Genomic DNA, 27,547 nt, shown 5'->3' with positions numbered 1-27,547 from the left:
AAGTACTGGAGTTTCAGCTTCAGCATCAGTCCTTCCAGTGAATATTCAGGACCGATTTCCTTTAGGATGGACTGGTTGGATCTCCTTGCAGTCCAAGGGACTCTCAAGAGTCTTCTCCAACACCACAATTCAAAAGCATAAATTCTTCAGCACTCAGCTTTCTTTATAGTCCAACTCTCACATTCATACATGACTACTGGAAAAACTATAGCTTTGACTAGATGGACCTTTGTTGGGAGTATATTTCTGCTTTTCAATATGCTGTCTAGGTTGGTCATGCCTTTTCTTCCAAGGAGCAAGCATCTTTTAATTTCATGGCTGTAATCACTATTTGCAGTGATTTTGGAGCCCCCCCCCAAAAAAAAAAAAGTCTCTCACTGTTTCCACTGTTTCCCCATGTATTTTTCATGAATTGATGGGACCAGATGCCATGATTTTAGTTTTCTGAATGTTGAGTTTTAAGCCAACTTTTTGACTCTTCTCTTTCACTTTCATCAAGAGACTCTTTAGTTCTTCTTTGCTTTCTGCCATAAGGGTGGTATCATCTGCATATCAGAGCTTATTGATATTTCTCCTGGCAATCTTGATTCCAGCTTGTGCTTCTTCCAGTCCAGCATTTCTCATGATGTACTCTGCATAGAAGTTAAATAAGCAGGGTGACAATATACAGCCTTGATGTACTCCTTTTCTTATTTGGAACCAGTCTGTTGTTCCATGTCCAGTTCTAACTGTTGCTTCCTGACCTGCATACAGATTTTCCAAGAGGTAAGTCAGGTGGTCTGGTATCCCCATCTCTTCAAGAATTTTCCACAGTTTCTTGTGATCCACACATTCAAAGGCTTTGGCATAGTAAATAAAGAAGAAATAGTTGTTTCTGTGGAACTCTCTTGCTTTTTTGATGATCCAGCGTATGTTGGCAACTTGATCTCTGGTTCCTCTGCCTTTTCTGAATCCAGCTTGAACATCTGGGAGTTCACGGTTCAACTGTTGAAGCCTGGTTTGGAGAAGTTTGAGCATTACTTTGCTAGTGTGTGAGATGAGTGCAGTTGTGCGGTAGTTTGAATTTGAGCATCCTTTGGCATTGCCTTTCTTTGGGACTGGAGTGAAAACTGTCTTCATACAGATAGTCACTGGAGCTACCCCCTTTAGATGCACATATACTCTTCAGTTTGTCGCTGCTCTCCTCAGTACATGTACATCATACTCAGCAGTTAAGTTAAACTCAAGGGTTTTACCTACTTTCATAGGAATGGATCAAAGGAAAATTGGTGCTCTTTTCCCTTGCGGTTTGTAATCCACTTACTGGTAATGGTAGCCCACTATCTGGATCTAATAAATGATATTAAACAGTAGTATTTGTTCTTATCACACTTCCCTGTCAGTTGAGATTCTTGAACTGTAGTTTGGGCATGTCTGTTTAATATGTCCAAGTAACTTCAGAACATGAGGTGAAGATAGTTTTAGTAGTGAGACCATTCTTATTTAAATATATATTCAGTACTTGTAATAGGAAACCACCTCTCCCCCAAACTGGTGGATAATTAGTTTTAAAGCTTTTACTTCTGAAGTAACAAGAGTTGCTCAGGATTACAAATTAAATGACTCTGAGAAAGATGGGATTTTAATATCATTTATGGAAACAAGAAGCACTTTCCAAAATCTTTTTTTAAAAAATTTGAATGTTTATTAAGCTGTGATTTAAAATGGAATTCTTTGGAGGTAAAATTAAGGAGAAATCTTAGTATATTTTGTAGTATGCAGAAATTTAGCCCTTTACTGCCTTGCTTGTCAATAAAATTTATTTTGATGTGTTTTTAGCGCAGAATAGTAATGAGGGGTTTTGCACTAAAATCTCTACCAGAGGAGAAGAAAAAATTGTGCCTTTGGGCTGTTTTAGTAAACAGGAGCTCTCTGGGGTTTGTTTCCTCTTTAAGGTTTTGCTCTTGGGTGTAAGTGTTCAGAGATCGCCTGTGGAAACTGAGATGATTCTCTCCCCTTAAGGTCCATGTACAGATGTGCACAGGGATCAGGTCTGGCATGCCTGCTCTGATTTGCAGTGCTTTTCCCCCAGTGACCACATTAAGGCTGGTGGGTTTTGTGTTGTTTTGTTCTTCTTTCAGTTACTGTGGTATTGTGGTGCATCTTGAATCTGATTTGGGCATTACGCTTTGCTTTTATCACTTGTTTTATTCACTGATGATACTGGAATCTTTAAATGTTTACAAAAACAAAAAAAGATTAATTTGCAAATCTCAAGTTATGTGAAAATGGTCCATTATTGACAGAAGGATCACCAAGATGTTAGTAGGGAGACCTGTGAATGGGGTCTCCTGTTTCTTGATAATTATAGAGAAAGGTGTAAGGCTCAAGTCCTTTTATTTTAAAAAAATATTAAGGGTGAGGAAGGGAGACTTATAAAACTTGGAAACTGAGACTGAGCTGTATTTTATAATGTCTTATATTCAGGAAGCCTACAGGCTTCCCTTTCTATATTTTATAGAATAGGTATTTTTTCATTGTTGTAACAGTTTTTTAATTGTTAGTTAATATTAGTTTCCTGATTTTTCACCATGAAACTAGATCTATTCTTGTTTAATAAATCAATACTTTGGAGGCGCTGATTTAATTTGCCTAGTTGTGCTTTTTTTTGTGTGTTGATAAAGTGCCTAGTTGATTATAAAATTGGTATGTATAGATGTTGGCTTTTGTTTATGAGAACAGAGTTATATTTCTGACATTAGCATTATTTGGTAATGGACAGGGAGGCCTGGTGTGCTGCGATTCATGGGGTCGCAAGGAGTCGGACACGACTGAGTGAGCTGAACTGAACTGAAAAGCAGTGTGATTCCCCTGGAGGAGGAAATGGCAAACTGCTCCAGTATTCTCTGGAACATTGCATGGACAGAGGAGCCTGGTGGGCTTCAGTCCATGGGGGTCACAGAGAGTCAGATAAGACTTGGCACACTCACACAATGAAAAGACTGCTACACTGAGAATCAGGACGCATTTTTAACTTTGCCTTACTTAGAAGTTAGAAGTGTTGGTCACTCAGTCATGTCTGACTCTTTGCGACCCCATGGACTATATAGCCCGCCAGGCTCCTCTTTCCGTGGGGTTCTCCAGGCATGAATACTGGAGTGGGTTGTGATGCCCTTCGCCAGGGCATCTTCCTGACCCAAGGATCAAACCCGGGTCTCTGACTTTGCAGGCAGATTCTTTACCATCTGAGACATCAGGGTATTTTAGGGCAAAGTTTAGGTTAACATCTTTGAAAAAAGATGCATTTTTTCTTCACCTGTAAATCTAAAGAGTTAAACTTTGAATATTTTTTAAGATTATTTCCAGTTTATCTGATATCCTGTAAGCTTTTAATTCTAAAGAGTTGCCTTTCTAGATGATGAAGTATTTTATTAGTCATTGTTTATTTCCCCATTAGCGACTCCATGGACTGCAGCCTACCAGGCTCCTCCATCCATAGGATTTTCCAGGCAAGAGTACTGGAGCGGGGTGCCATTGCCTTCTCCTAGGAATTTTGAAAGCTGTGTTTTTGTAACTACTCAGTCAGCGTTTAATATAGTACCCATATACCTATGTACTTTTGCTTCCTAAAATTGGTCTCAACCTATACTGACCTCTCATCTCTTCCCCATTTTCCAATGAGAATGTCCCAGAATGTGTTTTATACTTTCTTTACTTTATGGAGATGCCCTTTCTGTGCATTCTTTTCCATTCCCTAGCCACTTTGAGCTCCTATAACATTTTGTTTGTAGTTATTTTGGCCTTGTATGGTAGCTATTTATGTGTTATGTTATGCTTTATATGAGACTGTAAATGCCTTAAAGGAAGATATTTATTTTTCATCATCTTATTACTGATTCACACACATAGTTCTTTTCATACAAATCAGGGGTTAATTAATTAATATTTGTAGAACTAAATTTTAAGATGGTTAGTGCCAGATACAGTCAGTGGCTGTGAATGGTGAAAAATTATCAGGGTAATAAGGAAGTGAACTTACTCATTCTGAATTAAAGCAGTGTTTCAGCCATCTATGCTGCCAGCAAACATTTGTATTCCGTGGTCACTCATGTACAATTTATTCCAGCCTCCTAACCATTTATTCTTAGTGACACATCTAAATACTTAATGCTTTTTTTTTTTTTTTTCTCTCTCTGTAACCCACTTAACTCCTGGCCTTCATTCATCATTGTAGTTTACCACTGCCTTAAGCTTTTAATAGTATCTAATTTTTTAAACACATTCTTGCTTTGATTTTTATATACTTCCCTTTCTTTTACCTCCTTGATCTTATTCATAGGCTTATCAGCTTTAATTTTCTATTGCTTTTTGTACTCTATTTTTATTTCTTTTTGCTTGCTCTTTTACTTTTGAGAAATTCATCCTTTATTTCTTAAAGGCAAATTCTCTTTGATTACTGTCTTCAGGTAAAGGTGTCTTAGAATCAGACTAAGGTTGGGAGTTGATGGTGGAGTTGCTGTCCATCAACTCTGGAAGAGCCAAAGTTAGCTCTGTCAGACTAGTACTCCTGTATCTTTTCAGTGGGAGAATATCTGTGGTTCCAATGCCGGCACCAGGGTATCTAATACTGATTACAAAAGGTGCCAAATGTTAATGGGCAATTTTACAGGTGGACTTTTGTGGGGGGATGATACGTAAATTGTAGAGTTATCAAAGAACTTCAAAATGGTTATGTTGGGCGTGGGTGAATTGGTAGAGATGATTCCCACCCAGCCTTTGGATTAAATAATTTTTCACCCTTCAGTTAACTATTGCTACAGATGAATGGTTGGTTTGGACTGAATAAAAGGACAAAGGGCAATAATACAATGAGTAAAAAACTGAAAAGAGACAGGAAAAGTAAAAGATGTAAGGTAAAAAGTTGCCTGACTTTGTGCCACTTGGAATCAATAGTGTTTGTTGAAGAATGTTAGGAACATTATGTTAGACAAAGGGGAGTTGAAAAGATAATGTGAGAAAGTATCCAAGAGGAAAGTTTTGTTGGATTAAATTTAAAGCTATGCTGTTTTTGGTTCTATTTTTATAGCACATGCCAATCTCTTAAGAGTTTACTGTGTAACTAAATATTTAAGTTGGATATTGTATTTGTGTAACAGCGAAGAGGAACTTATTGATTCCTTAAGAAGCATATTGATGTTTAAATAGCTTTTCTTAGAAAGCATATTTATACTTTTATTAACACAATATCCCTTTAAAGACAAGAAAGGAAAAATATGCATTCTCCATCCTGTTCTATCAGAGATGGTAAACAGGGAGTATCAAGGACTCTTTGGTATTTGCAGTAGAAACATTTTACGGTAGAGAACAAAACTACTTGTAGACTTAAGAAAATAATTTTGGTTACTTTGATTTTAGAAAATATTAAGCCATTTATTTTATTTTGACAGGTATCTTTCAGATGAAGGCATTGAAGCTTGCACAAGTTCTCCTGACAAAGTCAATGTAAATGACATCATCCTGATTGCTCTCAATGTAGGTTTTATTTATTAACTTATAAACATTAAAAATCTGGAAGCTATATTTATGAAAAATATCTGATAGAATAAACTGGCTTTTATAGAGTGGAGAACATCTTTCATTTTTATTGTCCATTTTAAGTTGCAGTGATGTTTGTTGAATTTGGTAATCTCATATAAGCCAATTATTAGAACTATATATTTCTTTAATGTCTATTATACAAAATCAGTGAAAAAGGGAAAAGTACAATTAAAACTTTTTCACCTTGTGATCAGTTATAGAATTTCATTACATTTATAGTAGCTATGTAATAGAAGTAAAAACTGATCATATTCATAGAAACAAATTGACATCAAATTTACATACAAACTAGCTAGGTTACAGCTTCTTGACAGTTGTATTTTTTATTTTGAAGTAACTTTTCCTGTTAATCAAAGTAGGATATACTGTACAGTATGACTACTTCAGAAAATACAGAAAAATAAAATAAGAAAGCCCAATAATTACTGTTAATGTTTTGATGCATTTTTCTTCCCTAGCTCTCTCCCTTTACCCATCTGTATAGCCGTGTCTTTTTTATAATTGAGATTGACTTTTGGATTTTTTTTGAAGAATTATAAAAATTGTTTGAAGTACAGATGTGATTAAATGAATATTCTTTTTCAATCTTGTGGTTACCATAGTGGGAATTTTTTTCTTATCGCCTTTACAATCACAGTCTATTAAACAGTGAAAGTTATATGCTATGTTATATAATCAATGAAATTCAGAAGAGAATTACTGTCTGACAAATCCATTATGTCACTGCAAAGTAGGTTTAGCATAGAGCAGAAAGGGTGGCAACTGATAATATATGAAATATAAATTAATATATAACTATAACTTTTTCTTTTCCAGTTATTTAAAATTTTATTTATATAATTAAATGTGAATTTAAACAGAATTTATATTTTGAAATTTATCATTGTTTTAGCAGCTTGCAGTTTTATTTAAGACAAACAGGTTTTTTAGAAATTATGTGTGTTATCCATGACTACAAATGGGGATATTTACTAGACATTTTATCTTTCCTTAACTTGCACCCAAATTAGTGAATTTTATTTACAAGAAATGTTACAAAGAATCCCAGTTTATTTCTTTGTTCACCAAAAGCAAAAGACCTAAATAGGAAAAAGGCTTTGTGACAATCTTCTCTTCTTATTGATATTTATATATGTAGGTAAATAGCATTGAACTATCTACAAATTGGGTAAGAAACTAAATAAAATAAGTTAACACAAAGTATTTGACCTGGTATGCATAAGAGGTACGTGATGATTACTAGTGAATTAACTTGTCTTTATAATTTGCTTTAAAATTTATATATACTCCAGTCCAAAGCTATCATGCCATGTAATAGAATTAAAGAAATACTTTTAATAAGGATGAAGTCTATACCAGACAAGTGGTCTAATTTTCAAGTTCGTAAACTTTAAGTAAAATCAGTCATATACAGTATTTCTGTTGAAATTTTTTAACTTCTGAGTGATTGCAGGATGTTAATCCCTAATTGAGAAAGACTGGCATTATTAATTCTTATATATAACCTATTACATATTGGGAGAATAAGCCATGCGCAAGCTTTCTTACCTTCTCTTCCTCCTGTGGGGAACACACTAAATTAGTTCTTTTATCTAGCAGTGAACAAAGCAGTAGTATGTATGTAGAGTGTTTCCTGCCCAGCAAAGTCCATTAGGCTTTTATTGGGCTGTTCAAAAAGGTACTCTGCCTAGAATGAAACAAAATTCTAGACATCTCCCCTTGAAAGCAGGTGTTTACCATACATCACATTGTTAATACGAATAGTTTAGGCAGTGAACCACATTTTCAGTTAGGGAATGGTTCTGGTACCAAGTTCCCAGATGCCAGCTTAGGGCCAACTTTGTAAGTGGGCCCTTCTAAAGGTAGCAGCCTTAGAGCTGCTATGTAACTCTTTTTAGCATGGATTTGTATGTTGAAAGGAGGGAGGTTTCTTAATTTTTACTCTGTAGAATGAGGAGTAAAGATTTTAAGAATAATATAGAAATTCAGCATGTAGTTTTGAATTCCTGCATTATTCAGAGCAAAATTAAGTGATAGTGTAGTCTTAAATTACTAAATAATGTGTAATAGTAAAAAATTTTAAAGATTATTTTAAAATTTCTTTTAATACGCTGTATAGTATAAAATGCTTTGCCAAATAGATACTCTGCTGAACTTATTTGAAGAAATAAGTCAGGAATGTTGTTTGTGTGTGCACACATGCATCCTATGGGTTAAATATTTCTCCTGAATAATAAGTTATTCGCTATAAATGTATTTTTGGACCCAGCTATTCTAGTGATCCTGATATAATGGCATCTGAATCATAAAATTGACTTTGATTTTAGGATGTTTAAAGATTTGGTAGGTCATTTTCATCTTGCTAAAAGAACAATGAAATAATCTTCCTTATATGTGTCTATGATACTTTAAAAGTTCTGTGAACTTTAAATACATTGTTCCTTTCAGCATGACAACAACTTTGGAAGATAGAATTGTTAATATATTTTCGACCTTATGGCGGAATAAATTATCCAGATTTAGAGAATTTCTGACATGTCATATTAGTTAGTTACAGTACACAGTAAATTGAAGTTTAGAATTTTAGTCTAGTGCTCATTTCTACAATACTTTATATAAATGCCTCATTTTATTTTACATTTTATAATTAGTGATAAAATCAGAAATGAAGGACCATGATGTATCATAAAAATTGTGTATATTCTGTTTCTTATATGTGTTTAAATATATCAGCTTTTCTATGACTTTCAAAATAATGATTTTTTTGAACTTGGTTGTATTATTCACTTGTTACATGCATTTAGAAAATAACAGGATGTGTATTTTATATTCACTAAACATTATAGCTAACACTCATTAAATGCTTATTCTTTGTAAGTCATTGTGCTTAGTGCTTCACATGTATTATTTAATATTCAAAACAGTGAAATGCCAGGATAAGAATTTTTTCCTCATATATTGCTTAGTATTTTCAAGGTAAAAATGCGTGCAACTTGAGGTTTGATTTATAGTTCTTTCACTCTGTTATTGGAGACTGTGCAAAGGATAAATCTGAAACATTGTTACATGAGTATTTGGATATGGGACTTAGTTTGCCTGGCAGTTCCATTCAATGAATTGTACTTTAGGAATGATCCTTGCATTACATTGAGAAATGAAAGTCATGGTACTAAAAAGACTGGAAAGGATCTGTGAGGGTTGTATAACATGTGTTCTTGTTTCTTAAGCTGAGTATATGTGGATATTTCAAGTGAAATTATATTATTGTAGGTGTTCAAAGAAGACTATCCTATTTATGTGTTATCCTTTTATAAATAATACAGTAATTGTAATCATCTATTGATAGTGTTTTTGCCTTAAGTCTAACATAAATTTTTCCCTTATAATTTTTGTGATTAAATGCATTCTGAGTCTCTTTTCTCTTACTCTTGAGACAATGGAGAGCTCTGTTAACTATTATTTAAGGAATTTTAGAAAAGTACAAATTTAGTTATTAAACTAACCTCACTGTTTCAAGCGTCAAGATAATTTCTTAGCTTAAATAATTAGGCCTTTTTCATGAGTAGTATTTAGTTTTCTTCTGAATAAATTTCTTACTATTCCTTTAGTTTTCACTTCTTAAAGAAGACAGAATCCTTAAAAATTTTATGTAGACTGTGTGTGTAGTTGAAGTTTTGTTTTTGTATCAGAAATGCTATAGCTTTGTTTATCTTAGTCCTTTTTATGTTTTGCTTTGGTTTATTGAGTAATATGTACATCTGGATTTTCGTGTAGTCAGTCATTTGTTCATCAGCTTCTATTTCTGAAATTTGTTTAATAGGCAAACAGTACAGTCTTACAGTGACTTCTTGCTTTTGTAGTAAAGAATATTCTCTGGGATATTTGTATGTTATGTAGCTTTATGTAAGAAGTATTGCAGCCTACAGAGTAACGTACTTTCATGTCTCTGCTTATCAATGTTATATAGAATTTAGTTGTCGAAAATATACTGTTTATTTGTTCAAAGTAGTCATTTGGTTTTGGATTGTGACATTAATTTCTTACGAAGTCTATATAGTTTACATAAAATCAAGTTTTAGATTTTAAGAAAAGGGTACCCAGAGAAATATGACCAGATGTAAGTAAGGCCTTATATATTACTGTTCAGTTTACTAGTGTACTTTAAAACAGTGTATATATGGGACTGAACATGGTTGATTTTTACATATATACATCTCATAATCAGTTGAAATACAAGCTATATTTAACATACAGTTAAATTCTGTTACTCAGACCTTAACTAATTTTATCTTTTGTTTGTGAGTGAGATTAGATTTAGAGTCATTTTTCTCTAATTTTATTTTAATAATAATATTTTTATTTTAGACAGACTTGAGAACAATTGGCAAGAAATTCCTCCCCAGTGACATCAATGGTGGAAAGGTAGAAAAGGTAAAGAAAAATGTTAACTTCCTAAATTATGTTAAGTACAATAAATATGAACATCTACTAAATTACTGTAATTATTTTTTGTCAAGAAAGACTGCAACTTCAAAATGTTTTTGAGGGAACAAGTCACAAAGTTATCATTTTAATGACTTCCTATACATATGGAAAATTATTAGAACAAACTTTTAAACTTTTGGTGACTTTTCAACATTTAAAAAATACTTTTGTCTTAGGAATTATAACTGTGACGCACTTATTTACGTGTGAGACTTACCAGATATTATTGGAACTCAGAGGACCTTTTTGTATCTTTTTATTTTAGTATCTGTTACCATATTTATTTAATGAACTTATTGATATAGGAGTATAAGATTGTGAGAGAATGTTAGGAACAGTTTGGCAAAGCTGTGCATTTGGTTACTACTATCATTTTTCATAACTTATGTATTTATGTTATAAATTTTTTCAGTGATTTTTTGAAATACAAGGATACAATTTTTGGATTTTAGATGCCATCTAGTCAGTCTTTTGGAGAAGGCAATGACACCCCACTCCAGTACTCCTGCCTGGAAAATCCCATGGAGGGCGGAACCTGGTAGGCTGCAGTCCATGGGGTAGCTAAGAGTCGGACATGACTGAGCGACTTCCCTTTCACTTTTCACTTTCACACATTGGAGAAGGAAATGGCAACCCACTCCAGTGTTCTTGCCTGGAGAGTCCCAGGGACGGGGGAGCCTGGTAGGCTGCCGTCTACGGGGTCGCACAGAGTCGGACACGACTGAAGAGACTTAGCAGCAGCAGCAGCAGTCTTTTACTTCTTACTCATTTATATTCAATTTCTTTTTTTTAATTTAAAAATAATGCAATCTGTGTCAATCAAAAATTTTATATATGCTGTTGCTCACTTTTTGAATTATTAATGAACATCTTTATAATTTGAAATACTTTGAATGTGTATGTTTTGAGTTTGAGTAAGTATTCTTATCATTTTAATACTCACGTATTTAAGATAGTTGCTATACCTTAGATATTTTAAATTTTAGGTAATTTAAAAGGTATATAATGTAACAACATTTTTCACATTTTCTAAATGTTGGTCCTCATATGTGATAGGTGGTAATCATTTAGCTGGAAAGAGAACAAGAGTTTAGAATCTGCCCTAGCTTTTGAAGCAGATACTCAAGAGAAGAGAGTTCTACGGACTCCTCAGCAATTCATTTTAATGTTTAACAATACTCTATGTAAGCAAATTTAATTGTATTTTAATCTAAATTTCTTATGTTGCAACTAAAGTCTGTAATATCTTCTTTATCTTCCCTCAGGGAAATGGAGAACATCTGGGTACCTTCCCTTGTGAATAATTCTTCATATACTTGAATCTTGTAAATGTCACTGCTACAGGTTTCTTTTTGTTAAAACCATGTATCTTGGTTCCTCTGTTTATAGTCTCAGGCATTCTATTCATCTTCATTGCTCTTCTCAGAGTCCTCTCCAGTTCCTTGCATTTCGTTTTCTGGTTGTGATAGTAGTTCTGACCTCAGTGTGCATCAGAGTCACCTTGAGGCCTGCTACAACACAGAATGCCAGCTTCCCACGTCGCCCACTGCCATGTTTCTGACTCCATTGAACTGGGAAAGAGCCTGAGAATTTGTACTTTGAACAGGCTTCTGTGGGATGTTGATTCAGCTAATCTGGAAAACATACTTAGAAAACTTCTAGGGTGTAGAACTCCAAATTAGGCATCAGTCTTGAACAGATCTGATGAATGCAACAATTCCTCACAGAAGAAGTAACTAGTATTAAAGCAGTTGCTGCATATCCTTATACTAGGCTATTTAAGAAAACTAGCATTCTGGATTATTGATTTTTCATTTTTTCTGTTTATGTCTGTAAGGAGTCTCAGAACCTACCACTGTTAAAAGCTCACAGGGAAAGGTACTGCGAGAGTTTTCTCTGCTTTCTCCAACTTCTCAGAGCATTTTTGGTTCAGAAAATTTTATAAGTAGTCCCTTTAGAATTTCCTTTGAATATAGCTAACAACAATAAGATATAACTTAGAATATTTGAATCTAGAATTTTTCTATACCAAATTTTATCCTTTGAATTATTCTTAATGCTCATGTTGCTTTAGTTTGTACGTAAAATGAGAAGATACAAAATAAGCCCTTTCACGTGAAACAGAAATTGAGTGAGCCCTTTTCACATGAAACAAACCTCTGTTCCTCAGATTTGATTATATTTTCCCTTTCATTACCTGCTTCTGATACCAAATATAATTCTCTTCACAGTATTAGTGAAGATATTTTGAAAATTAATTTTAATAGAAATTTTAGAAGCCAACCCACTGGAGTTACTCATTTGCCTTTGGTTAAAATTTCATACATTATATAAAAATATATCTCCAGTGCTTTGACTACCTGATATGAAGAACTGGCTCATTAGAAAAGACCCTAATGCTGGGAAAGATTGAAGGCAGGAGGAGAACGGGACAACAGAGGATGAGGTGGTTGGATGGCATCACCGACTCAATGGACATGAGTTTGAGTAAGCTCCGGGAGTTGGTGATGGACAGGGAGGCCTGGCATGCTGCAGTCCATGGGGTCACAGGGTCAGACACAGCTGAGCAGCTGACCTAAACTGCTTTTAGGCAATAATAAATGTTTAAGTAATATATATTTTTGACATGAATTACTTGTGCTCTTTGTCTATAAAGTAAGACTAATACAGTAAAAGTTACTTTATTTGTGCCTTTATCGGAATGCTTTATTACCCAGCACTTTAGCATGTTATTGGTGACAGAATCATTAAGACATGGCTCTAGACACTAAATTATATATAACTGTTGTTTAAAATAAATTTTAAATAAAAATTTAAAAATAAATTTTAGTTTAATCTGTGTGTAAGATAAGCAGAGTATCTGAATAAGTAATCTGCCTGTTCCTTGATCATGTCAGATTTTGGTATTAAATAATAATATTTTCTAATTTTCTTTTAATAATAATAAAAAAAAGAATGAAAGAACTGGATTACCTAGTGATCTTCCAAATAGAACATGCTGGAAACTAATTTTGCAAAAACTAATTTAGAAAATTTAAAATGTGAGATAGATTAGCTATCTCAGGAAGCAGTTTTGATGAGCTTCAGATACAATGTGGAGAGGGAGAATAAAAAAATTCTGGTAACATACTGGATGGATACAGATTTTAGAATTTTTCAGCTGGACTTAAATCCTTATTCTTCCACTTATTATATTTTTGTGACTTCTGGCAAGTTATTTAATCTTGCCAAATTTTAATTTTCTTATCATTCAAATATTATCTCCCTTATGACATTGAAGAATTAAATGAAAACCTGTGCGACTACATTTAAATGTAGTGCAATGTGTATGACGAATATTGAGCATTATGAGACATTTAGGATGGTGTTTTTGTCCTGGACATCTAAGAATACATGAATATTTATTACCTGACATGGGTATCTTGATACTAAGAGACCTCCAAGTGAAAGTGAAAGTTGCTCAGTTGTGTCCAGCTCTTTGTGACCCCATGGACTATACAGTCCATAGAATTCTCCAGGCCAGAATACTGGCGTGGGTAGCCTTTCCCTTCTCCAAGGGATCTCCCAACCCAGGAATAGAACTGGGGTCTCCTGCATTGCAGGCGGATGCTTTACCAACTGAGCTATCAGGGAAAAAGGGAATCCAGTAAATGAGGTAAGATGAATAGATGCTTCATTATTGACTGTGTTTTGGCCCCAGTCCCTAATGCAGAACTTTATTGTTTGAGCTAAATTGATCTTAGTACAATGGAATCAAAGTAGGCCAGAGTCCTTCTTTGACAATTTCCACTAAGTTTCATGCCTGCCTGTGATATTACTACTTGAGAGGAAGCCAAAGCAAAAAGAATTTGAGAGCATTTGCCCCAGCTTTAAGAAGCTAGTACTTAATGAGCAAAAGAAGAGAGAAGGCTGTCTTTTTACAAGCTACTTCCATTAGTCAAGTGTGGGCGCTTTTAAAGGGCTGTAGTCCTGTGTCTTCCAACCCTCTTGGAAGCATATTTATTAGGTCCAGGGCTCCATACAATGTACTAGAGATTCCTCAAGACAGAGGAGCAGTATGCTTTTTAGAGCTAAATTAAAGCAATGTAGAGAAGAGTCTGCAAACTTCCTCTCCTGCGAAGTCAAAACTAAATGCTTATGATGATGCTGTGTATTGTTATTATCATAATTAATAAGACTTAGATATGGGGTTTTCAGCATTTGGAAAGAAGGCAATGGCACCCCACTCCAGTACTCTTGCCTGGAAAATCCCATGGATGGAGGAGCCTGGTAGGCTGCAGTCCATGGGGTCACTAAGAGTCGGACACGATTGAGCAACTTCACTTTTACTTTTCCCTTTCATGCATTGGAGAAGGAAATGGCAACCCACTCCAGTGTTCTTGCCTGGAGAATCCCAGGGATGGGGGAGCCTGGTGGGCTGCTGTCTATGGGGTCGCACAGAGTCGGACACGACTGAAGTGATTTAGCAGTAGCAGATATGGGGTTTTCAGCATTTGGTAAGAAGGCATGGAGAAAGCTATGGTTTGACAAGAGGGATGGCAGGACTATAGTTAGGAGAAGACAGTTAATCCTGGAACACTGAATTGACATCTTTTTTGCTGTTAAGACAAACTGGGACCTTCAGAAGGGCATTGTTACCTAGAGTTTGAAACTGAAGTTTTAAATTCTATTAATTATCACTGATTATTTTGGGAGGAAGTAAGAGGGCAAAAATTGCAAGTTAACTTTGTTTTTAATTAATGTAATAGTTTTGTGCACATTCTTTTCTCTTCCCTCCCATTCATTTTTTAATTGTATTTTGCAGTTCAAATGTTTTCTCAATAAGGTTGCTCATAACCTTGATGCAAGGGTTTCAGACAAATTTAAAAAGTGGTGAGAGTGAGAAGATGATACTTTTCTCCAGGCTTCTAAGTCTAAGCTAGATTTTCCTGTAGGCAGTTTGTGTTTAATTTTTAGTCCATAAAAATTTTTTAGCACAGAGCAATATGTGCCAGGGAAGCCATATACTGCAATTTAGGGCAGGCTTTGTATTTCTAGATATGACAGGGCCCTAGAATATTTAATGGAGTGGATTGCCATTTCCTTCTCCAGCAGATCTTCCCGACCCAGGGATCGAACCCAAGTCTCCCGCATTGTAGACAGACGCTTTACCGTCTGAGCCACCTGGGAAGTCCCTTGTATTTCTAGATGTGACAGGGCCCTAGAATATTTAGCTTCTCAGCTAAAAATCATGGAAAAAAGTCATGACAGAAAGGAAGTAAAACATATAATTCCTATAAAACTGTTTAATATTTTTTGTATTCTTTTTCAAGTTTAATATTTTGCTTGTAGTTATTTTCATAGCTTTGCCTTTGAACCAAGGTGTAGAAGTTAATTATAAAATATAGGTTAATGTAAAAACACTTTATTACCAATCCAGGTATGTGAGGACTTTTATGCATTATTGTGGAGCCCTAACAGGAAAGGCTTTTCAGATCTGTGGGGTTTTTTTTCATCTAAGTTCTAGAACTGACAGTTTGTATGTGCATTTTTAGAGACCTAATTTTGGGGATAAAAATTGACCTTCTCAAAGCCTCAGCAACACCAACATCAACCACAAGATGGCTTCACTGGCTTAAAATTCAATCTGAATGCCCTCTCACTGACAGTATAGAACTTGGATGTTTTTAAAAAGAAATATAATTGAAAAATGTTTTAAAGTTTTAATTTAAATAAATTGTATCATGTTTCATATGTTAATCTGTTATGTGCTAAATAATGTGATTTACTAGTGTTTCTTTTAGTGAGTTATTAAAATTAATCATGCATTTTTAATTTGAGAAAAAAATGATTACTGAAACTGATTTTACCGTGCTTTATTTACAAGTGTTTGATGGTAATTATTAGTAGGACTTCTGTGGAGTTTAAAAACAATGCACAAAGAATATGTATAGAATATATATTAAACCAGTACTCTGATAATTGAAAAACGAACTGTTTACTTTGTTTTAATTCTCTCAGAGAACAAACAGCTATAGAGGTGAACGATGGAAATAGGAAAATGACACACTGGCAGGAGTGTTACTTTTGACTGGAGTGTCACAGTGTTTCTTGTAATGGTTGGCTGCAATTACTTTGATTGAATAAAGCAAATTATGTGCTGTACTGTTACTTTGATGTATAAATTGATGCTTTTTCAGGCGATCTCAAGGGAAAACCTATTCAAGGTTGTGTTGTCTTTTTGTCAGTTACTAGGCATTTAAAAATGCCTTAGAAAGCATCACTATGAACAAAGCTAGTGGAGGTGATGGAATTCCAGTTGAGCTATTTTAAATCCTGAAAGATGATACTGTGAAAGTGCGGCACTCAATATGCCAGCAAATTTGGAAAACTGAGCCATGGCTACAGGCCTGGAAAAGGTCAGTTTTCATTCCAATCCCAAAGAAAGGCAATGCCAAAGAATGCTCAAACTACCGCACAATTGCACTTACCTCACACGCTAGTAAAGTAATCCTCAAAATTCTCCAAGCCAGGCTTCAGCAGTACGTGAACAGTGGACTTCTAGATGTTCAAGCTGGTTTTAGAAAAGGCAGAGGAACCAGAGATCAAATTGCCAACATCTGCTGGATCATCAAAAAGGCAAGAGAGTTCCAGAAAAACATCTATTTCTGCTTTATTGACTATGCCAAAGCCTTTGACTGTGTGGATCACAATAAACTGTGGAAAATTCTGAAAGAGATGGGAATACCAGACCACCTGACCTGCCTCTTGAGAAATCTGTATGCAGGTTAGGAAGCAACAGTTAGAACTGGACATGGAACAACAGACTGGTTCCAAATAGGAAAAGGAGTACGTCAAGGCTGTATATTGTCACCCTGCTTATTTAACTTCTATGCAGAGTACATCATGAGAAACGCTGGGCTGGAAGAAGCACAAGGTGGAATCAAGATTGCCAGGAGAAGTATCAATAACCTCAGATATGCAGATGACACGCTTATGGCAGAAAGTGAAGAGGAACTAAAAAGCCTCTTGATAAAAGTGAAAGAGGAGAGTGAAAAAGTGGGCTTAAAGCTCAACAGTCAGGAAACTAAGATCGTGACATCTGGTCCCATTACTTGATGGGAAATAGATGGGGAAACAGTGGAAACAGTGCCAGACTTTATTTTTGGAGGCTCCAAAAGCACTGCAGATGGTGATTGCAGCCATGAAATTAAAAGACGCTTACTCCTTGGAAGAATAGTTTTGACCAACCTAGATAGCATATTCAAAAGCAGAGACATTACTTTGCCAACAAAGGTCCATCTAGTCAAGGCTCTGGTTTTTTCAGTGGTCATGTATGGATGTGAGAGTTGGACTGTGAAGAAGGCTGAGCACCGAAGAATTGATGCTTTTGAACTGTGGTGCTGGAGAAGACTCTTTAGAGTTCCTTGGACTGCAAGGAGATCCAACCAGTCCATTCTGAAGGAGATCAGCCCTGGGATTTCTTTGGAAGGATTGATGCTAAAGCTGAAACTCCAGTACTTTGGCCACCTCATGCGAAGAGCTGACTCATTGGAAAAGACTCTGATGCTGCGAGGGATTGGGGGCAGGAGGAGAAGGGGACAACAGAGGATGAGATGGCTGGATGGCATCACTGACTCGATGGACGTGAGTCTGAGTGAACTCCGGGAGCTGGTGATGGACAGGGAGGCCTGGCGTGCTATGATTCATGGGGTGGCAAAGAGTCGGTCACACTGAGCAACTGAACTGAACTGAGGCATTTAAAATGTCTTGTTTTTATATTTTCTAAGGGGTAGAAACTTTTAGATCTTCTAGTATATACCATATTACGATTCAGAAAGTTTTTCTTTTATTATTATTTATTTATCTGTTTAAACTCTTAATGTGTATGAATATCCCTTGAAAAATTTGAGATCAGGATTAGAGACTACCTTTCCAAAGCTATTTCTTTCAATTCCTTTTGCTTTTAATCTGTTTTCTTCTGAGTTTTTTTGGTAGAAGCCCCTAACTTACCTAGGAGAATCCTGGTTTTCAGTAAACACATCTTCTCCTCTTTGTCTTTATTGAGAACCTGCTTTATACCAGGTCCCATGTTAAATGATTTATCTGTGTAATCTTGAGAACAGCACTGAAAAGTAGAAATTATTATAAACCGGTTTTACTTTAGAGATGAGGGAATCACAGCTTGTCTAAAATGATAGTTTTTTGTTGCTATAGGACCTTAATAATTGCTATGTGAGTGGGATGTTGTTCTCTCAACTGCCTTGCAAACTGCTGTTTAGTCTTCAAATTCCAGCTTGAATGCCATTCTCTTCTAATTTTCTTGGTCTCTTTCACCCATGATGGATTCATGTTGATGTATGGCAAAACCAATACAATATTGTAAAGTAAAAAAATTAAAAAAAAAATTAATATTCTCATTGCCCTTTTTACCTACATATTTTTAGTATGTAATAAATTTTTATCATAGTTTTAGGATGTGTACTAGAAAGAAGACAGAGTTTGGTGTTAGGCATATCTTAGTTTGAATTCTAATTCTGCCTCTTCTGGCTGAGTAACCTCTGTTAAAATACTTTGCTTTTAGTTTTCTCATTTAAGACATGCAAATGATCCTAATATACTTTTCAGTTCTGGAGGTAAATTAACTTATGTAAAAATACTGCCACATTTTCTGGTGTATCTGCTAAGTGCTAAATAAATTATGGTAAAAAACTATGGTAAGAAAAAAAAAACCAGGAAATTTATTTATCAAACAGTTTTGGAATGTATATTTGTGCTATGTGCAGGGGCTTTGAGATCAACAGGACAATCTCTGCCTACTAATAAGAAATCAAGAAACCAACAGTTATCAGTATAGTGGAACAAATGCTGTGTGTGTATAAGGAAGGGATGGCCATCTCAGCTTGACGAGTTTAGTGTGATGAGGTGGAGAGGTTGGTTTTCTTGCTAGATTGTTAATTTTTAGGCTTGTAATTCTCAGTAAGAGAATAATAGCAGATCCATAATTGGGGGTATATTTAATATCTTACGATGGGAAGGTATATTTGGTGTGTGTTTAAAGATAATATATGTATACACATTCATACACACATTATTTCTGTTTTGATAAAGCTACCAAAATAAGATTTTTTTTTGATACAAACTATAGAAAATAACATTTGATAAAATCTTCTTGGCTGATAAAAATATATACAAGATAAATATAGATAACATTTATGATTCCTAGAACCTGGATCCCTTCCTTTGTTTGGGGGAGTTTCCCATTTTCAAATTCTTCGTGGTGTAGAAGAAAATGCCAGTTGCTTTTCCCCAGCATCCTTTGCATCTATGCTGTGGACATGGACCTCAGCTCTACTAGTCAGGTATAGCTGCACAGGATATGGGTTAGTTGTACAGAAAAGCAGGAACTGTGGTGAATTTTCTCTGGTGGTAGTAGAAGCTACAGCAAGATTGATAGCTGCAGGAGTGCTGGGGTCAGTGTCCAGGGATTGATAGCACAAAGAATAGAGCTAGATGTTTGAGTGTGCTGAATCTAGCTTATTCCATCTCATGAATGTTGATTATCAGCATCTCTTCCCTGATTAGAGGTCAGTAGTTGAAATCAGCTATGTTGTTGTTGTTCAGTCGCTCAGTTGTGTCCAGCTTCTTGTGATCCCATGGACTGCAGCATGCCAGGCTTCCCTGTCCTTCACTACCTCCTGGAGTTTGCTCAAACTCATGTCCATTGTGATGCGTTCCAACCATCTCATCCTCTGTTGTCCCCTTCTCCTCCTGCCTTCAATCTTTCCCAGCATCAGGGGATTTTCCAATGAGTCGGCTCTTTGCATCAGGTGGACAAAGTATTGGAGCTTCAGCTTTAGCATCAGTCTTTCCAATGAATATTCAGGGTTAATTTCCTTTAGGACTGACTAGTTTGAATTTAGCTATGGAAATTGGCAAATTCTACAAATTAGAGCTTCTTCTCTATTCTTCATATCCCAAACTGTTTCATCACCATACCACTGCCATCAAACCAGTTCTCTGGTTTGATTTTCAGTTTTTCTTGCTGTGAAACCTACAGACCTAGTTTTCTAATTTTACTACCACTTCTGTAAACTACCCAATGTCTTACTTTCAAAATGTTATGTAAATCACTTGAGCAATTTAAATATAATATTTGATATATGCTAGCATATATACTGGTATATATACCAGTAAAAGCCTTTGACTGTGTAGATCACAACAAACTGTGGAAAATTCTTTGAGAGATGGGAATACCAGACCACTTGACCTGCCTCCTAAGAAATCTGTATGCAGGTCAAGAGCAACAGTTAGAACCGGACATGGAACAACAGACTGGTTCCACATTGGAAAGGAGTATGTCAAGGCTATATATTGTCACCCTGCTTATTAAACTTGTATGCAGAGTACATCATGCAGAATGCTGGGCTGGATGAAGCACAAACTGGAATCAAGATTGCCGGGAGAAATGCCAATAACCTCAGATAAACAGATGGTACCACCTTAATGGCAGAAAGTGAAGAAGAACTAAAGAGCCTCTTGATGAAAGTGAAAGAGGAGAGTGAAAAATTTGGCTTAAAAATTCAACATTCAGAAAACTAAGATCATGGCATCCAGTCCCATCACTTCATGGCAAACAGATGAAACAATGGAAACAGTGACAGACTTTATTTTTCTGGACTCTAAAATCACTGCAGGTAGTGGACTGCAGCCATGAAATTAAAAGACGATCGATCCTTGGAAGAAAAGTTTTGACCAACCTAGACAACATATTAAAAAGCAGAGATGTTACTTTACCAACAAATGTTCATCTAGTCAAAGCTATGGTTTTTCCAGTGGTCATGTATGTATGTGAGAGTTGGACTATAAAGAAAACTGAGCGCCGAAGAATTGATGTTTTTGAACTGTGGTGTTGGAGAAGAATCTTAAGAGTCCCTTGGACAGCAAGGAGATCAAACCAGTGAATTCTAAAGGAAGTCTGTCTTGACTATTCATTGGAAGGACTGATGTTGAAGCTGAAACTCCAATATGTTGTCCACCTGATGTGAAAAACTGACTCATTGGAAAAGACCCTGATGCTGGGAAAGATTGAAGGCAGGAGGAGAGGGGGATGACAGAGGATGAGATGGTTGAATGGCATCACCAACTCGATGGACATGAGTTTGAGCAAGCTTCAGGAGTTGGTGATGGACAGGGAAGCCTGTCATGCTGCAGTCCATGGGGTTGCAAAAAGTGTGACTCGACTGAGTGACTGAACAGTTTGTCCATTGTAACATGCTTCAGATAGCTCTAACGTATGTCCATTTGTAAGTATCTGATATTCATTGATTTTTCTCTTTTGCATAATAGTAAACAATTCCCTGGTGGCTCAGATAGTAAAGGTCTGCCTCCTATGCTGGAGATCCAAGTTTGATCCCTGGGTTAGGAGGATCCCCTGGAGAAGGAAATGGCAACCCACTCCAGTATTCTTGCCTGGAGAATCCCATGGACATAGGAGCCTGGCAGGCTACAGTTCATGGGGTCCCAAAGAATCAGACATGACTGAGCGAATTCACTTTCCTTTCCTTTAAACTATTTAAACATACGTAGTTTATTCATTGTCCTGTTGATGGATATTTAGATGTGTTTCTTTTTTTCCTCTTTTTTTCTTTAAATAATAGATGCAGTACTACTGCTTCTAGGAACAAACATATTTTTCCTAATGCATGTTCCCTTATATTCTTAAGGGAGTATAATGAGGAACTGAGTCATTGTATGCTAGAGTAAGCCCGCATTCAACTTTACCAGGTAATGCCAAATTATTTTTCAAAGTGATTATACTAATTTGTATTACCATCAGTAGTGTATGCAGATCTCATTGATCTGTGTCTTTTGTGGCACTTGATATGAAATTTTTATAATTTTGGGGTTGTAAAATATGTTATTCTTCTTCAGGCTATTCTGTCCCTAATGGCCCCTTTCCCAAGAAAGATTTTACAATCAAATGATGAAGTTTGTTAAAATGGGTCAGAGTTTTGATTGAAATTGCGTTGAATCTGCATATGAGCTTAAAGACAGTTGACATCTTTATGATTACTGCTGATAATTATTAGTGAAATGCTGGTTAGCTGCCTTTCTAAAGAGGATAAAATAAAGGCCTTATATGTAGTATTTGCCATTATTTTTAATATAAAAATTCCTGCAATGGATGATTATAAGCTCTACCAGCCAACCTTTTTGACACCAGGGGTCGGTTTAGTGGAGGAGATGGTTTCAGGAAGATTCTCTCTCATAAGGGAGGGGCGGTGCAACCTAGATCCATCACATGCACAGTTCACAGTTGGTTTCTTGCTCCTGTGAGAATCTCACGCCCCTGCTGATCTTGCAGGAGGTGGAGCTCAGTTGGTGATGCCAGTGTGGAGAGGAGCCTGACTGCAGTACATGGAGCCACTGAATAGTCGGACACCACGTAGTGACTAAACAGCAGTAACTCTTGTTGCGGGGCACAGGCTCTGGGTGCGTGGGCTTCAGCAGTTGCGGTACACAGACTCAGTAGTCGTGGCTCACTGGTATAGGCAGGCTCTGCAATGCAGGCTCAGTAGTTGTGGCACGTGGGCTTAGTTGCTCCGTGGCACGTGAGATCTTCCCAGACCGAGGATCGAACCCAAGTCCCCTGCATTGGCAGGCAGATTCTTATACAATGTACCATGAGGGAAGCCCTTCACAATTCATTGAAAGTATATAGGTTGTGTATCTTTCGCAGGCTTTATAACTGGAACTTCCTGTTTTGTTGTTGTAAATGTTATTAAAAAAATACTGTTTTTTTTCCCTCTGTTATTAGTACACAGAAAGGTAACTGATAGTTGTATGTTAATTTTAAATTTGATACCTTATACTTATTATTCTTCAATGAACATGAGTTTGAGTGAACTCTGGAAGATGATGAAGAACAGGGAAGCCTGAGTTGGACAAAAGTTAGCTACTGAATAACAACTTATTGTTCTTGATAATATATCTGTGTATTCTTTTATGTTTTCTCTAGAAACATGCCTTTTGACACTTCACATGAATGGAATCGCATAATATATGCTTTGTTGTATTTGGCTTCTTTCACTTGATGGTGGTTTAGTCACTAAGTCATGTCTGACTCTTGAGACCTCATGGACTGTAGCCTGCCAGGCTCCTCTGTCCAGGGGATTCTCCAGGCAAGAATACTGGAGTGGGTTGCCATTTCCTTCTCCGGGGAATCTTCCTGACCCAGGAATTAAACCTGGGTCTCGTGCATTGCAGGCAGTTCTTTACTGACTGAGCTGTGTGAATCTGTGATGTAAGGATGTGTCAGTAGTTTGCTACCATTTATTGCTCAGTAGCATTCCACTGTATGGTCTTACTTCTTTCTTTCCACTCTCGAGCTGATGGACTTTGAGATTGGTGTGCATAGGTCTCTTGCTGTTTTTTCGTTTATACTGAAAGTGTGTTTGTGTTTTCATTATTATTACTCCTTAAATTATTTACTTGCATCTTTACTCTTTGCTTTCTGGTCAGTCTTGCTCAGTACTTTGTTAACCCTGATTATATTTTTAGTTTGCTATTTCATTTATTTATTTATTTCATTTATTTATCTTAATTTTCTTCTTTCTTGTACCTTATTTAGATTCAATCTGTTCTCTTTGCGTCTGGTTACTTTAACTCATTATTTTCCTTTATTTTCTAATATAAGCATCTGGAGGCTATTAATTTTTCTTCTACCACTGCTTTAACTATATCTCAGTGGTATTATACATGTTATTTTCAATATCAATCAGTCCTAAATATTTTTCAGTTTATATTAAGATTTCTTCTTTAATTGTAGAATATTACCTTTTTTTCTTTCTGTTATAGATTTCTAATTCAGTTATATTGTGATCAGAGAATTTTGACTGAAAGATAGCTGTATTTGCAGTTTTGTAGAGGCTTACATTATGGCTTGATATATGTTTATTAATTTCACATGCATGCTTCAGCGAAATGTTTTATGTGCTAGTTCTTAGGTTCGCAGTTCTATGTAAATTCTCTAGATTAGGCTTACTGTTTTGTAATGTGTGTTTTATAATTCTAAATTCTCAACTCCTTGTCCTAAGTTTTTGAAAAAATATCTTTTTGTGATTCTCAGGTTTCACGGCTTATTTCCATGTATCATGATATTTTCTTATAATTTTATGTTTATTTATCTTTCTGCATGGAACTTTTGGGCATTTGAATCATAAAAGCTGGTAGAAGGGATTATGGAGTTACTGTAGTGCTATTAATTTACAGTGAATTAAGACTCTGGCTAAGGTTAACTTTGTTACTTTTCCACTAGCCCAAAGCTGAGGCTTTCAACTGCAGTGTTGTTACTACAAGAAACAAATATAGATCTTCTCTGGAGAAAAATGCTTTCCAGATTGGGACTTACTGTAGATGTCTACATGGGTGACATGAGAAAAGTTATAAAATTTCTAACATTTACAGTTTTCTTTCGTTTCAGTTTTATTAAGTCTAATACCGTCCTTAGGGTGGTAGCTGCTGCTGCTGCTGCTAAGTCGCTTCAGTCGTGTCCGGCTCTGTGTGACCCCATAGATGGCAGCCCACCAGGCTCCCCCATCCCTGGGGTTCTCCAGGCAAGAACACTGGAGTGGGGTGCCATTTCCCTCTGCAATGCATGAAAGAGAAAAGTGAAAGTGCAGTCGCTCAGTCGTGTCCGACTCCTTGTGACCCCATGGACTGCAGCCCACCAGGCTCCCCCGTCCATGGATTCTCCAGGCAAGAGTACTGGAGTGGGGTGCCACAGAGGGTGTGACAAATAATACTATCTTTTCTGATTGCTTCCTTTCTTACCCCTATTTTATTATCAAATTTTATAAAAATGATACTGAGTTAATTTAACAGAGCAAAGAAGTAGGTAAGAAGGAGGGCATCATAGAAATGTATATCCTTTAGGCTTTTAAAGCAGCTAAAGGGAGAACCAATATTTCATATTTCAAGGCAACTTGAAATGATTCAGATGCTTGGATCCTCAGGTAGGGATGTGAATAGTCTAGCAAAAACTTGATACAAATATGAGCATATGAAAAAATGAGCCTCTCAAAATCTCTACTGAAGCCACAGGAAATGGTTTCAGAAGTAGTGACAGAGTAAAGAAAAATAAATTGTGGTTTTAACTACTTAAAAAGGACTGTGGAGGGTGAAATGTTTTATTCTCATAATTTTAACACACTTTGCAATAATGATGGAAGATTTAACAGAACTTAATCACACTGTCTTCAAGAAAATTAGAGATACCAAGGGACCATTTCATGCAAAGATAGGCACAATAAAGGACAGAAATAGTATGGACCTAGCAGAAGCAGAGGGAGAAGGCAATGGCACCTCACTCCAGTACTCTTACCTGGAAAATCCCATGGACGGAGGAGCCTGGTAGGCTACAGTCCATAGGGTCGCTGAGGGTCGGACACGACTGAGCGATTTCACTTTCACTTTTCACTTTTCATGCATTGGAGAGGGAATTGGCAACCCACTCCAGTGTTCTTGCCTGGAGAATCCCAGGGACAGGGGAGCCTAGTGGGCTGCCATCTATGGGGTTGCACAGAGTTGGACACGACTGAAGTGACTTAGCAGCAGCAGCAGCAACAGAAGCAGAAGATATTAAGAAGAGATGGCAAGAATACACAGAAGAACTATACAAAAAAGATCTTCATGACCCAGATAACCATGATGGTATGATCACTCACCTAGAGCCAGACATCCTTGAATGTGAAGTCAAGTGAGCCTTAGGAAGCATCACTATGAACAAAGCTAGTGGAGGTGATGGAATTCCAGTTGAGCTATTTCAAATCCTAAAAGATGATGCCGTGAAAGTGCTGCACTCGATATGCCAGCAAGTCAGCAGTGGCCGCAGGACTGGAAAAGGTCAATTTTAATTCCAGTACCAAAGAAAGGCAGTGCCAAACAATGTTCAAACTACCACACAATTACACTCATCTCACATGTTAGCAAAGTAAGGCTCAAAATTCTCCAAGCCAGACTTCAACAGTGTGTGAGCCGAGAACTTCCAGATGTTCAAGCTGAATTGAGAAAAGGCAGAGGAACCAGAGATCAAATTGCCAACATCCGTTGGATCTTCAAAAAAGCAAGAGAGTTCCAGAAAAGCATCTACTTCTACTTCATTGACTATTAAGGCCTTTGACTGTGTGGATCACAACAAATTGTTGAAAATTCTTCAAGAGATGGTAACACCAGACCACCTGACCTGCCTCTTAAGAAATCTGTATGCAGGTCAGGAAGCAACAGATAGGACTGGACATGGAGCAAAGGACTGGTTCCAAATTGGGGAAGGAGTACGTCAAGGCTGTATGTTGTCAGCCTGCTTATATGACTTAATGACTTATGTGCAGAATACATCATGCAAAATGCCGGGCTGGATGAAGGACAAGCTGGAATCAAGGTTGCTGGGAGATACCTCAGATATGCAGATGAAACCACCCTTATGGCAGAAAGTAAAGAAGAACTAAAGAGCCTCTTGATGAAAGTTAAAGAGGAGAGTGAAAAAGTCGGCTTAAAACTCAGCATTCAAAAAACTAAGATCATGACATCTGGTTCCATCACTTCATGGCAAATAGATGGGGAAACAATGGAAACAGTGACTGACTTTATTTTTTTGGGTTCCACAATCACTGCTGATGGTGACTGCAGCTATGAAATTAAGACGCTTGCTCCTTGGAAGAACAGCTATGACCAGCCTAGACAGCATATTGAAAAGCAGAGACATTACTTTGCTGACAAAGGCCCATCTAGTCAGAATTATGGTTTTTCAGTAGTCATGTATGTATGTGAGAGTTGGACCATAAAGAAAGCTGAGCAACAAAGAATTAATGCTTTTGAACTGTGGTGTTGGAGAAGACTCTTGAGAGTCCCTTGGACTGCAAGGATATCCAGCCAGTCCATCCTAAAGGAAATCAGTCTTGACTAGTCATTGGAAGGACTGGTGCTGAAGCTGAAACTCTAATACTCTGGCCACTTGATGCGAAGAGCTGACTCATTTGAAAAGACTCTGATACTGGGAAAGATTGAAGGCTGGAGGAGAAGGGGATGACTGAGGATGAGAAGCTTGGATGGCATCACAGACTTGATGGACAGTTTGAGTAAGCTCCAGGAGCTGGTGATGGACAGGGAGGCCTGGCGAGCTGCAGTCCCTTGCATCAAACACAACTGACTGACTGAACTGAACTGAATCATACTCAGGAAGTTCTTCTTTGTTTACGACCCTCTTATAGGGTTGACAGAAATTGTGATGCTTATGTTGTTAGGTATTGATAAATTTATTTCTCAAGGAAGTTGATAAAATTATAAAAAGAAATGGCTGGAAGATTTTTCATAGTATCATAGAATGTCTAAGTTTAAATAATTTCCTAACCTGTGTTCAGACTATAGGTATGTGGTTCTATGTCATCCAAACTTTGGAGAGTCTGATTGTAAATAAGAATATTATTTAACATGATCAATAAATTAA

At 36.5% G+C, this 27,547-nt stretch overlaps 1 protein-coding gene across 1 annotated transcript in view; it reads left to right on the top strand.

Moving 5' to 3' along the window:
• TDRD3 (tudor domain containing 3) overlaps nt 1–27,547 on the top strand; it is a 231,438-nt gene that overhangs the window by 55,419 nt on the left and 148,472 nt on the right. The window contains exons 2-3 of the mRNA XM_052650002.1: nt 5,427–5,511; nt 9,943–10,008. Of these exons, the coding sequence (XP_052505962.1) occupies nt 5,427–5,511; nt 9,943–10,008 (151 nt within the window). The remainder of the gene's footprint in view (nt 1–5,426; nt 5,512–9,942; nt 10,009–27,547) is intronic.

Source organism: Budorcas taxicolor, chromosome 12 (genome assembly GCF_023091745.1).
Source record: "Budorcas taxicolor isolate Tak-1 chromosome 12, Takin1.1, whole genome shotgun sequence".
Classification (NCBI taxonomy): domain Eukaryota; kingdom Metazoa; phylum Chordata; class Mammalia; order Artiodactyla; family Bovidae; genus Budorcas; species Budorcas taxicolor.
Note: the sequence above shows the minus strand (reverse complement) of the source record. Positions and strands in the feature narration are given on the sequence as shown.